The 12,036-nt window shown below is 37.9% G+C and overlaps 1 protein-coding gene across 3 annotated transcripts in view; it reads right to left on the reverse strand.

Moving 5' to 3' along the window:
- Positions 1–12,036, reverse strand: part of PDS5B (PDS5 cohesin associated factor B) — a 114,243-nt gene that overhangs the window by 90,443 nt on the left and 11,764 nt on the right. For all 3 annotated transcript variants that reach the window (XM_069808030.1, XM_069808031.1, XM_069808029.1), the window contains exon 2: positions 550–675. In XM_069808030.1, coding sequence (XP_069664131.1) covers positions 550–657 — 108 coding nt within the window. In that variant the 5' untranslated portion in view covers positions 658–675. The remainder of the gene's footprint in view (positions 1–549; positions 676–12,036) is intronic.

Genomic DNA, 12,036 nt, shown 5'->3' on the forward strand with positions numbered 1-12,036 from the left:
GTTAGTAACATAATTATCCCCCAAATCTCTCCAACCTTTCTGTAGAGTTAGGCCAGATAAAGTGGTCAAGAAATTCAGGAGACAGAAATACGTAGTATAATCAAAGACTACTTTCATTACAATAGAGGATAAAATAATGAGAATAAAGGGTTTTACAGTCAACCCAAAGAGCACAAATGCATAAAAGGAATGTATTCTGAGGCACCCATATGATTTCCAAAATTATGACTCTCTCTTCATGTTTTCCAGTATTTTCTTCTCTAAAAGTACTGACTTACTGTTGGAGCTGAAATACAATTTAAGTAGTATTTAAAATTAATATAGCTTATTTCCATTTGTGACTTTTTAACTCATTTAAACATTTGTGGACCAGTCACTTCAAGAAAGTGGTAGAACAGAAGACACAATAGCCAACAAGTTCCTCCTTCTGAGCACAGAAAAGGCAAAGGCCCCCCCCCCCAATCATTTCAGATAGAAAATATAATAATAGGATCATTGAACGCTGTATGCAAGAAACTTCAATCTGCAAACAATTACTTGCTTACTAACCTTTAGCCTTCTCACCATCTCTTCTTTAGATATTTTATCAGAGATTTCTTTGACTCCTGGAGGATATGTGATTTTTCCATCGTTGGCTCTCGTCTTTGAATGAGCCATGATTTCACAACTTTAAAACTGTGGAAAGAAATTAAGAGGTCAATGTTGTTTAGCTAGTTTATGTTTACCTTATCTGTCTCACTTTTACAAACAAAATCCAACTAGAAATATAGTCACAAAACCCATACAAACAAAGAAAAAAATGGACAAAGTTTGATTGTTTTCAGTAATCTATATTCTGGCAGACGGCAATGGGTTTGATATTCAGGTAGATTGTCCTATACTAGAATAAAACTTTCAAGAAGTACATAACAGAAGAAAGCTAAAACTCCTCATTCCTGAATGTATTTGATCTTCACACTTAGAGATGCAACCAAGAATCTTCTTGTCTTGTTGGCTGAACTGCTTCCACCACTTGGTAATAATAAATCCTAGCCAGCCTGGATTTTTAGACTCTCTGAGAACAGACACCTTAAATGGACTTTGTGTTTTCCAAACAATTAAACAGAACACAATTTCCCCAAAAGTCTAAACAGCAGCGCTGTTCAAGTGTTACTCATGACTAATGTTAATTTGTCAATACTGCCACAGCAAATAGAGAATGAAGTAGGGACAGGAACAGAGCAGACCAAATGGAAGCCTTTCCTCTATGCCATAAAGCCAAGCTTTTAAGCCAAAGACTGCAGATAAGCAATGGTATCTTCTTCCTAAATTCCAACTATGAAAACAACTCAGTTACTTGGTTTCCCCAGGGCTCAATTTGGGGGCCAGTTCTCTTTAATATCTTTATCAATTATCTAGATGATGGGATCAAGTGCACCCTCAGTAAGTTTGCTGGCGTCACCACGTTGGGTGGGAGTGTTGATCTGCTGGAGGGTAGGAAGGCTCTACAGAGGGATTTGGACAGGCTGGATCGATGGGCCGAGACCAATTGTATGAGGTTCAACAAGGCCAAGTGCCAGGTCCTGCACTTGGGTCACAACAACCCCATGCGGCGCTACAGGCTTGGGGAAGAGCGGCTGGAAAGCTGCCCGGCAGAGAAAGACCTGGGGGTGCTGGTCGACAGCCAGCTGGATATGAGCCAGCAGTGTGCCCAGGTCGCCAAGAAGGCCAACGGCATCCTGGCCTGTATCAGAAATAGTGTGGCCAGCAGGAGCAGGGAGGTGATCGTTCCCCTGTACTGGGCACTGGTGAGGCCGCACCTCGAGTCCTGTGTTCAGTTTTGCGCCCCTCACTGCAGGAAAGACATGGAGGTGCTGGAGCGTGTCCAGAGAAGGGCAACCAAGCTGGTGAAGGGTCTGGAGCACAAGTCTTATGAGGGGCGGCTGAGGGAACTGGGGTTGTTCAGTCTGGAGAAAAGGAGGCTGAGGGGAGACTTTATCGCTCTCTACAACCACCTGAAAGGAGGGTGTAGTGAGGTGGGTGCTGGTCTCTTCTGTCAGGTGACTAGTGACAGGATGAGAGGAAATGGCCTCAAGTTGCACCAGGGGAGGTTTAGATTGGATATTAGAAAAAAATTTCTTTACTGAAAGGGTTGTCAGGCACTGGAACAGGCTGCCCAGGGAAGTGGTGGAGTCACCATCTCTGGAGGTGTTCAAAAAACATGTAGGCATGGCACTTCAGGACATGGTTTAGTGGGCAGGGTAGTGCTGGGTTGATGGTTGGACTCAATCTTAAAGGTCTTTTCCAACCTCAACAATTCTACGATTTTATGATTCTCAGTCCCTTTAAACTGATGCAAGTGCAGACTGCCACCTAATCCATCCTAAGTTATGCAAAGTTCCACTAATGTAGAGAAGAAAGCTGAATTAAAAGCTTTACTTAAAAGCAATTAATACAAAAGACAGTGGAAAAAAAACTAGACAGCATGTGTTAGGATAATTAGAAATTATTAGAATTTTAGGAAAAGGCTGTACCAGGACAGTTACAAGTCAAGAATGTAACAAACGAAATAAAACTTCCTTGCCATTGCCTTGATATTTTTATTTATTTATTTAAAACTTTGAAACACTTCCTCATAGTCATGACTTTCCTGAACTGTGAATTCCAAGTCAGGCACTTTCTTCCTACTGACCTCCTGTACACACAGGATCTATGTACACTTCAAACTTCTAAGAGCTATAACATCAGAAATTAAAAAAAAAAAAAAAAAAAAAAAATCAACCAGAGTGCACAAGAAGAGATGGGCTAGAAGCATGTTTCATAACAGGATGGTATAACCTGCCGTAATTGAGTCCTCCTGGCCTAAGCCAAGGTCATTCTACACTGAAGGAGAACTGGAACATGAAATACAGTCATGCACCCTCCCCCAGAAAATATCCCAACACGTTTTGTACTCTTTGGTCCACATCTCACATTAACAACAGATTTTGGTCATCTTTACTAATCTTTTACAAAACAAAAAGTTAACTTTGACATTTCAGTCATTTTTGTCAAGAACACATACAGCATAATGCATCTTTATTTTAGGAAATGGGAAAATATGAGAAGAATGAACATAATCAGACATCATTCAACAGGCATGATATGCAATGCACTTCAATAGCCACACAAAAGCCAACTCAGTTTCTGTCATCTTCTCTGTACCTACATACACACAACAGTTGAACTGAGTGCTATGTACTTGCAATTGTAAAAACAGATAGAGAAAGCTGGGACAGAACAAAACTCATTGAAGTAACTTTTTCTAATACTCCAAGGAAAATACGATACCACCTTTATTTATATTTCTTAATGCACTGTCATGACAGTAAGTCTAGGAGTCCTCAAAAAACACACAGAAGACATAACCAAGTTCACTCTGCTTGCTGTTTGACATAGGTATTCCATTCTAACTTTCAGATGGGATGATGTTATATATCACAGCTAAATTACTTTTAACAGTTCATCACACCAGAAGGGAGTCTTGCTCCCCTGAATCCGACAATGTGTAAAAGCATCAGATGCTTTGCTAGACCAACTAAACTCACCAACTCAGAGAAACAAGCCTAATTGTTTCTGAAAAGCACACGACAAGCATCAAAGCTAACTCAAGGGAAGGAACAGGAACTAAGGGAACTGGGGAACAAAACTCCTTTCCAGTTGCGGATAGCTGTCAGATCAGATCAACTGCAGTGGAAACTTGATTAGAACATGGTGATACAGTCCTGTTTGGAGCACCTTTTGAAATAATTCAAAGACTGAAACTCATATATTATGGTCAAGTTGAACTGTCCAGCTGATTATGTCCAACTGACATGCAACCAAGCTTTTAAGCTTGAGGGGCATCCAAGGTCTGGGTTTGAAATTCAACATCTGTATTGTGTTTACATGGCAAGGTTTTGGTAGCAGGAGAGGCTGCAGGGATGATCTCTGTGGGAAGAAACCACGGGCTGCCCCCATGGCAGACAGAGCCAGTTCCAGCCAGCTCCAAACCAGACTCACCCCTGGCCAAAGTTGAGCCCATCGGTGACACTGGTGGCACCTCTGTGATAACATATTTAAGAGATGGTAAAAAATGCTGCACAGCAGCTATGATAAAAAGAAGTGAGAAAAATGTGAGCGAAACAACCCTGCAGACACCAAGGTCAGTGAAGAAGGACAGAAAAGAGGTACTCCAGGCACTGTTGTAGACTCCCCTGCAGCCCACAGAGAAAAAGCACAGTGATGCAGGCTGTCCTCCTGCAGCCCATGGAGGACCACGTCAGAGCAGATATCCACACTGCAGGCTGTGGAGAAGAGCCCACGCTGGAGCAGGTTTGTTGGCACAACCTGTGACCCCACAGGGGACCCACGCTGAAGCAGTCTGTGCCTGAAGGACTGCACCTCATGAGAAGGGCCCATGCTGGAGCAGTTCTTGAAGAACTGCAGCCCATGGGAAGGAGTCTCATTGGAGACATTTGTGAAAGACTGCAGTCCTTGGTTAGGACCCATGTTGTAACAGGGGAAAAAAGCGTGAGGAAGGAGTGGGAGAGATGAAGGGTTATGAACTGCCTACAACCCCTCTTATCTCCCCTGCACTGCTCGACAGGGAAGGGGGAAGGTAGAAGAGCTGGAAATGGAGGAGTGAAGTTGAGCCTGGGAAGAAGGGGGGTTGGGAAGAAGGTATCTTTAGTTTTGTCTTTGTTTCTCACCATCTCACCATCATAGTGATCTCCCTGTATCATCTTGATTTCATCTTCATTTTCTCCTCTGCTCTGCTGAGCGGGGGGTGTGAGAGCGCAGCTGGGTGGATGCCTAGCGGCCAGCCAAGGTTACATAATAACTTGTCCCTCTCAGAAGTGTAGAAAACACTAAATAGGAATTAATTTTCTATAGAATTAATACATCTAACCTTATAGGACCAAAAATTAATTTTGAAAAGGTTCAGTGAAATACCCTATTACTTAGGCCATAAGGAACAAAGAATAACAAACCTTTTAAACTTTCTACGTAATACAAATTTGCAGATCACTCCTGAAAGTTGTTTAGGATTAATAGTAAGCTTTACTGGGGAGGAGGGGGGGATCATTTAAAAGAAATAGTAAGAAACAAAACGTATCATTCAACAAGAGAAAATTCAATGCTAAACTACCCCCTTGTAAAACAGTTATCACTTCAACCATTACCTAAAAAGGAATTAGCTTGTTATATCCCACTGCTAGAAGTTTCTGCTCTTCTGGACTGCCAGAATAGCTGGGCATACCTAGCTCTGTCAAAAAACTCTGTGTTGAACCCTTAGTAGGATCTAGGATTTTTTGGTCTGGGTTGTTTTGTTTGTTTTTAACCTGATTCTAGCTAAATTAAAGTCTCCATGATTTCACTTAACAGTTACACCAGCTCTTTCAGTTAACTTCCGTCAGGGAAAAGGAAGACAGTGACAGCTAAGAACAGCAGCCTTGAGGCCAGCTGTACCTAGAACATGTTCAAGCATGAAAAACCATAAGCCAGTGAAGTGATATCCAACGACTGAATTTCAAACAGCTTTTAAAATTTGTTTTTAAAGATGCACTGTCTTGTGGAACACGCTGGAAGATGACAAGTATTTTGAAAAGGGGCAATTCTTTGAAAGTTTCTTTGAGATTCAACAAGAGACTCAGCTGACAGGGGGGTTGTTTTGTTTTGGGGTTTTTTGGGGGGGTTGGGGTTTTTTTTGTTTGTTTGGTTGTTTTGGTTTTTTTTAATTTTTAACAACTGAAACTTTAGAAGTTCTCCACAATGTTTTCAGAAATCCTGTATTATTCCATATACTCAGTCAGAAAGTAAAGAAAAAGGAAAAAGCTCACATGGATACATTTTTTAAGCCAAGAAAACACTCCAGACACTAAGATGCTTTGCACCAGCCAGAATGTAAGCTTCTTAACTAATTGGCAATACCTGCGCTGTTTCTGCTGTTATACAAGAACAAAAAAACTGAGATAAATGTAACAAGAAACTTCAACAAATATATAACAAACAAATGCTAATACTAAGGAATAAAAATCATGATTCAATCAAGCTCTAGTTATGTTAAGCAGTACTATAAGCTAAGTCAAGTCTTTGAAAACTACAAAGTAAACCATCTTAAGCCAATATAGCTTTTAAAACATGAATTCCACTCCTTGTACAGAAGGAGATGATAGATAAAGTAAGACTTAAGATGTCTAGGCACTGCTTCTTTCAACACAGAAGCACCAGAAGCAACTATAACTTGAAACACTTAAACTCAGGAACCAAGAGCAAGTCTGTAGAAGTACATTGAAAAATGATATGTATAAAAAAGCTTGTCAAACGAAAAACTAAATTATACTGGGGGGTGGAAGAAACTAATACAAGAAAAGAAACAGAGACAAGAAAGAAGACAAAATACAGACTCTTTGTCCAATGATAACAGGAAAATTAAAGCATGGACAAAGCAACAAAAGTAGAAGTTGCATTTATTGGACATTAAAATAAGATGGATTAAAGTCATCCACCTCCTGTGACAGAAGTTAAATCAAAAGACTGTATTTAATATAATGACTATCAGCTAGACCATAGATGGAGAACAATTCGTTAATCTAAAGATAGTTAATTAGTAATGAGTACCATTGCAAAAATTTGGTCAAACTCAAATAAATAAAATATAAATTAGTAGTTCTGTACACAATAGGCAGGACCCGATAGGTACTCAGTTCCAGCTAAGTTTACTGGCAATGATATTTAATATTAAAAGATTCAATATTCAGATGGTTTCTATATAGTACATAATTTTTTATGAATAGTTTAACTACGCATACTCGCTCAATAGTATAAAATACAGATTACACACAGGCACATAAAACATGGATTAATATCTTGCATATTAAGTACCTATGCAATATATTTAATAGGTCAATAAATATCGTCACAGATGTTAAGTCAATGATCTAAAAGGAGGACTTAAACCACACTCCATTTAATTGTATTTTGTTTGGATGACAGTTCATGTTGCGTACGGTGATTTAATTAACTGTGCTAATCATTAAACAAACTATGCCTTAACATACATGAAGTCATGTGTCAACGGTACTTTTTCAGAGATCCATACATGTGTTTAAATCTTAACCCTTCAAATATTTTTGTAGAAATCTGTTCCAAGAGACGAGGCAAGCTTTAGCAAATCAATTCCTATATTCCTTGAAAGTCTGTCTCCTGCTTTACTATGGCCTCCTCTTTAAAATCCAGCATCCAAACACGAGGACATAGATCACTACAAAAAGTGATCAAATTTACAAACTTCATCATTCTTATTTTTCAGAACTTTCACTGAACTAGACATAATTACTTATGTAGTTACATCTTGAGACCAGTATTTTTAAATTATGTATACAAAATTTAAGAAAGCTTACAGAAATGTGACCTATACAAACACTTATACTTTTAAATCCATATTTGCAAGACATTTTACAATTTGCTGCTGGGAATAACGCTGTCTTCACATTCACAGAGCTATTAGAAGTCTAAGCGAATTTAATAAATTTCTGGCACAGAAGAGAGTTGTAATGTGTAAAGATTCAACTGTATGTGTTTACATAGTTCATGTCACTCCAATGACAAGGAAGTGTAGCCAAGAAAAAGGATTTGCAAATACTCATCAACCGGTTCTCCACTACCAAGCAATATGACCAGTGGCCTCTCACTGTCATAGGCCATTCCATCAAGAATACCAAGACAGTTTAGAAGACCCATGAACATTTTCCCTAAATTGTCTCAGGGAATATTGCAAGGAAGTCAAATCTTTTTCACATCGTAAACCACAATACAGAGTTCACTCCAAAGCTCCGTTCCTCTGTCAACATACTGTTTGTCACTTCTTTTTATTATTTATATCCGGGTTTTTTTATTTTTGCACCCTCACTAGGTAACATCCTTGTATGAATAAATATAAACCATTACAAATACTTTGAGAGGACTAACTTTGCTTCAACAATATAGCATGTATGAAGACATTGGTCAAGCTGTAATATCCACAAAAGATGCAACAAGGTATTCTAAAGAGATTACTCAGCAACTTACAGAAGTGGAAGAGGCAGGCATCTTTCTACTTCAGCAGGATTATTAATAAAACACAAATAATTTCATGATTTAAGCCAGTTAGAGAAAATCTTTACATCCTGGTAAATTCCTGCTGTGTACAACTGATTGACAACAATTTATCAAGGTGAGCAGTGACTTAGGTGTTAAAAGACTTTCATTATATAAGTACCACTAAATTAAATCTATTTCCATAATAAATCTACTGCTATAACTTGGCTATAAAAAGCCACTCCAAGCTGAAACTTGGCAGTTAATTTTCTGCTGTTGAGTAAAATAGAAAACTTTAGAGTGTTGGACGAAGTGCGCTCATGTAAATCCAAGTAATTTTTCATACTGATTCAGATATAATGTCTAGATGAATACTTTCCATTCTCTTTTAGAAATGTTATATTGCTATACTGTTTACTTAACTATCATTACATCAAGTTACTAGTATTATTCATAGTATCAAGAGCATGTTAGCTTCCTATTTCTGTAAGGCAGCACTACACATAGTAAGGACTGATACAGGAAGAATTTACAGAAACCACTAATTAAAGGTCTTCTGGAATGAAGAACGAGATAAGGCAAAAGTAACACTCTCAGCACAGCAAGTGACATGAAAAGTACTGGGTTTCACTACAGAAGTCTCATTAATGGCAATCCTTTGACAGTCAATACGTAAGTACTAAGACCTGTTTAAATTAGGAAACACTATTTTGCAACCTTGCATTAGAAATTATGGCAAAGCACATTAAGTTTTTTTATTAACATATTAAGTAAACACTTTGTGGAAAATTAAAAGATGTGCAGTTAGTAACTGCAAGAAAAGATATTTTCACAATATATAGAGGATTTGGAGGATTCAGGAAAAGAACTAACACATAAGAATAAAGAACAGAACATTAAGACAAGCCATGGTACCAAAGTCAGCATATGCCTGCTTAAAAAAAATCTTAAGCAACTTACATAGAATATAGTACTCGCCCTTGCAATCAGTAAGGAAATGATCCCACGCAAGTCCCCATTTCTGCTGCTAGGATTTTTTCGAACTTCATTAGAGAAAGTCCCCCCAAAATTAAGCAAGTAGACAGTATTCAGTATCAACTTCTCAGCATACAGCTCTCTCCAGTGGTGTTGCAGACACTTGCAGCTTCCACAAGGTATGTGACCCAACTTGTAAATTTCAGCATTTTTTCAGATGTGATTAAAAGCAATAATGAAATTGCCTCTTTTTTTTTTGCCATTTATGAAACAGCATTTTTACTGAAATAAACCCAGTTAAAAAAAAAAAAAGATTATAAACTATATAACAGAATTCACCACTAAACCAATCAACGACCTAAGGAAAAACAAAATTGCCCTGTTACTGTGGGATCTCAGCTTTCATACTTCTACCCAAGACTAAGTAATATGGACTGGAGGCATTACAATTATAATTTCTTGTTTCTGTGCATGGCTGCAGGAAAAGAAACGACAAGGAGATAAAAGTTGGAAGACTACAGCAAAAGATTCTGACAGAGAAAGAAAATAGTAAAAAAATAACTGAACAAGGAAATACTGGTAAAGATTTTAAAAAGTGTAATTATTTGTTTCACAAAGTGGAAAAGAGTGTAGGCTGACAAAATATTATGTTAGTAAAATAGACATCTGCAATATATTTGTCAGCCACAGACTAGGGAAAACATTCCACCTCATTGCTTGTTAGGTGGTCATATTACGCAAGCGTACTACATAAAAGCTTAAAAAACGACAAGTGCCTAACAAGCAGGCTATGACCAGTCCTCAGTGTTTAGCATTGAATGCAAATATGGGAAATTACAAAAATGGCAATATTGCAAAAAAAGTACAATAAGTCATTCAAATTGGCTTGAACTTAAATTTGGATGGACAAGAACATGGCAGTTTTCACCTAATACCCTTACTAAACATTTCCAGTCCTGTAGTAAGTAATTTATTTTGCTCCACAAAAATAAAATTTCTTAAGGAAATGGAAAAAGAATGCATAGAAGGAGCTGCAAATAGGTAGGATGTCATTATACTCACAAAATCAGAAATGTAGTATTGGATGTACAGCTTGGATGTAGAGGATTTTGTGAAAAGATAACACTTATAGTGGGGAGGAGAAGCGGGGAGAAAAACAGGTGCAGAGAATAGAGGTTAAGTTTCATCAAGTCTGAGAAAAAGCCATTAAGTTTTTGACAATGACATTTTCACCTTAACCTTCAAAGGATGAAACCTTCTCAAGTACTAAAAGCCACCATCAAACACTATGAAGTTTAGCTACATTAGAGAAGCTGCTAACACTTCTTGTTACGTTTTCTTAACAGTCTCCATTTAAAAAAAAAATTCACTCACTCCAGCTTTGACAAACTTGAAATACTTATATATCTTATGTAAAGGATCTTCAGTTGAGTGTTAATGACTCAATCATGTCCTAGAATAAATCCAAGATGAAGAAAACTAAACTCAATTTATCACAAATCTGACAGTGCTGTCTAAAAAGGTGGTTTCCCTCTCCTCTAGAATACAAATATGAAATTGGGAAACAGTACTCTTCAACATAAGAGTATTATAATATATTCTTTGTCCCCAAGAAAACTTGCCCAAAGCTTCTGAAAAGCCACGATACACACATTCTCTACAGACTCTAGATTTTAATAAAGCCTACAAAAATTGTCTTTATTGATTATGTCCATGCTTTGACAGCCTATACTTCAGAAAGATTTGAATAGAGTTTACTAAAGAATGCAGTCAAAAAAATACCTAGAGTCTACATTAAAGGCATGGTCTAAGCAAGATTAAAATTTAAGTGCATGTATTGACCTATCTCAAGAAATCAGACTTCTCCCATCCTTCTTGCTGATGTTATGACTGCAACAAAGATAAAAAAATTAAAAAGTGAACTCAGTTGCTCATACAGAATACTCACACTAATCAGTACTAATGTGAAATGCCAGTGTTTTGTGTGAAGGCACACTACTTCGAAATAATAGTGATGAGATTTGAAAATAAAGCATGGTAATTTAACTACTACAAACAACACTCAAGGAGAATTATGCAAGATTGCAAAGCGCACAAAAGCCCATGAAGTTCACCACTGGTGAAGGAAGACTCATTTCATACATTACCTCACCTTGACATATTCATCTGGCTTCTTTAGAGGATGCCTTTGAGATACTCTGCCTTTCTGGTGCTGGCAAGAAATCTGACATACTAGTGTTTAAAATACGTTTGTCAAGGGACACACTTGCAATCCTGTTTATACCTCCACAAAAATGGAGAGTGCAACTCAGTGAGCTCCGAGTATCAGTTGAGACCATAAGAATAAATGTTCTGCACATCTTTCAGCATTTCACAGATAGTCAACCAATAGCACATGGATCAGTCGCAGGATAATTCTGCTTCCATTCCACCACATGAAACTATCACACACACCAATATTACCCATAGAGGTGATTTTCAGAAAGGTAAGAAATGTTCACAACATTCTGTCTGTACATTTGAGCTATACAATATTGAGGAGAAGCAGTGAAATTTGTCCATATGAGCCTCCTCGTTAACTATTACTGCATCTGAGAATACTGCTGTCAGTGGGAAACTTAGAATGCAAAAACTGTTCTGTCAAGAAAGCCACATGCACATACTTGGATGACCAGAACCATCCTCTATGTCACATTTAGTCAAGATACAGGTTATTCTCCAACCTATATACACATGACAAAACTTAAGCTTCACAAACAGTATCGCATAAGCATGTAATCCCACAGGCTATGATTCTGCCAACATTCAGAGACAATGAAAGTTTATATTAAATTGACACAAGCAGTCTCTCTTTTGAAAGGCACAAATTGAAAGCAGAAGTGATTTGGAGATGTATACAATTCCAACGTGGTGGTCATGGGCAATGTTCATGCCAAAGGAACAGAAGTGAGTTTTAAACTGTTTGTCCCCTTGATAGGGGTG

This window comes from Haliaeetus albicilla, chromosome 20, assembly GCF_947461875.1.
Source record: "Haliaeetus albicilla chromosome 20, bHalAlb1.1, whole genome shotgun sequence".
Classification (NCBI taxonomy): Eukaryota; Metazoa; Chordata; class Aves; order Accipitriformes; family Accipitridae; genus Haliaeetus; species Haliaeetus albicilla.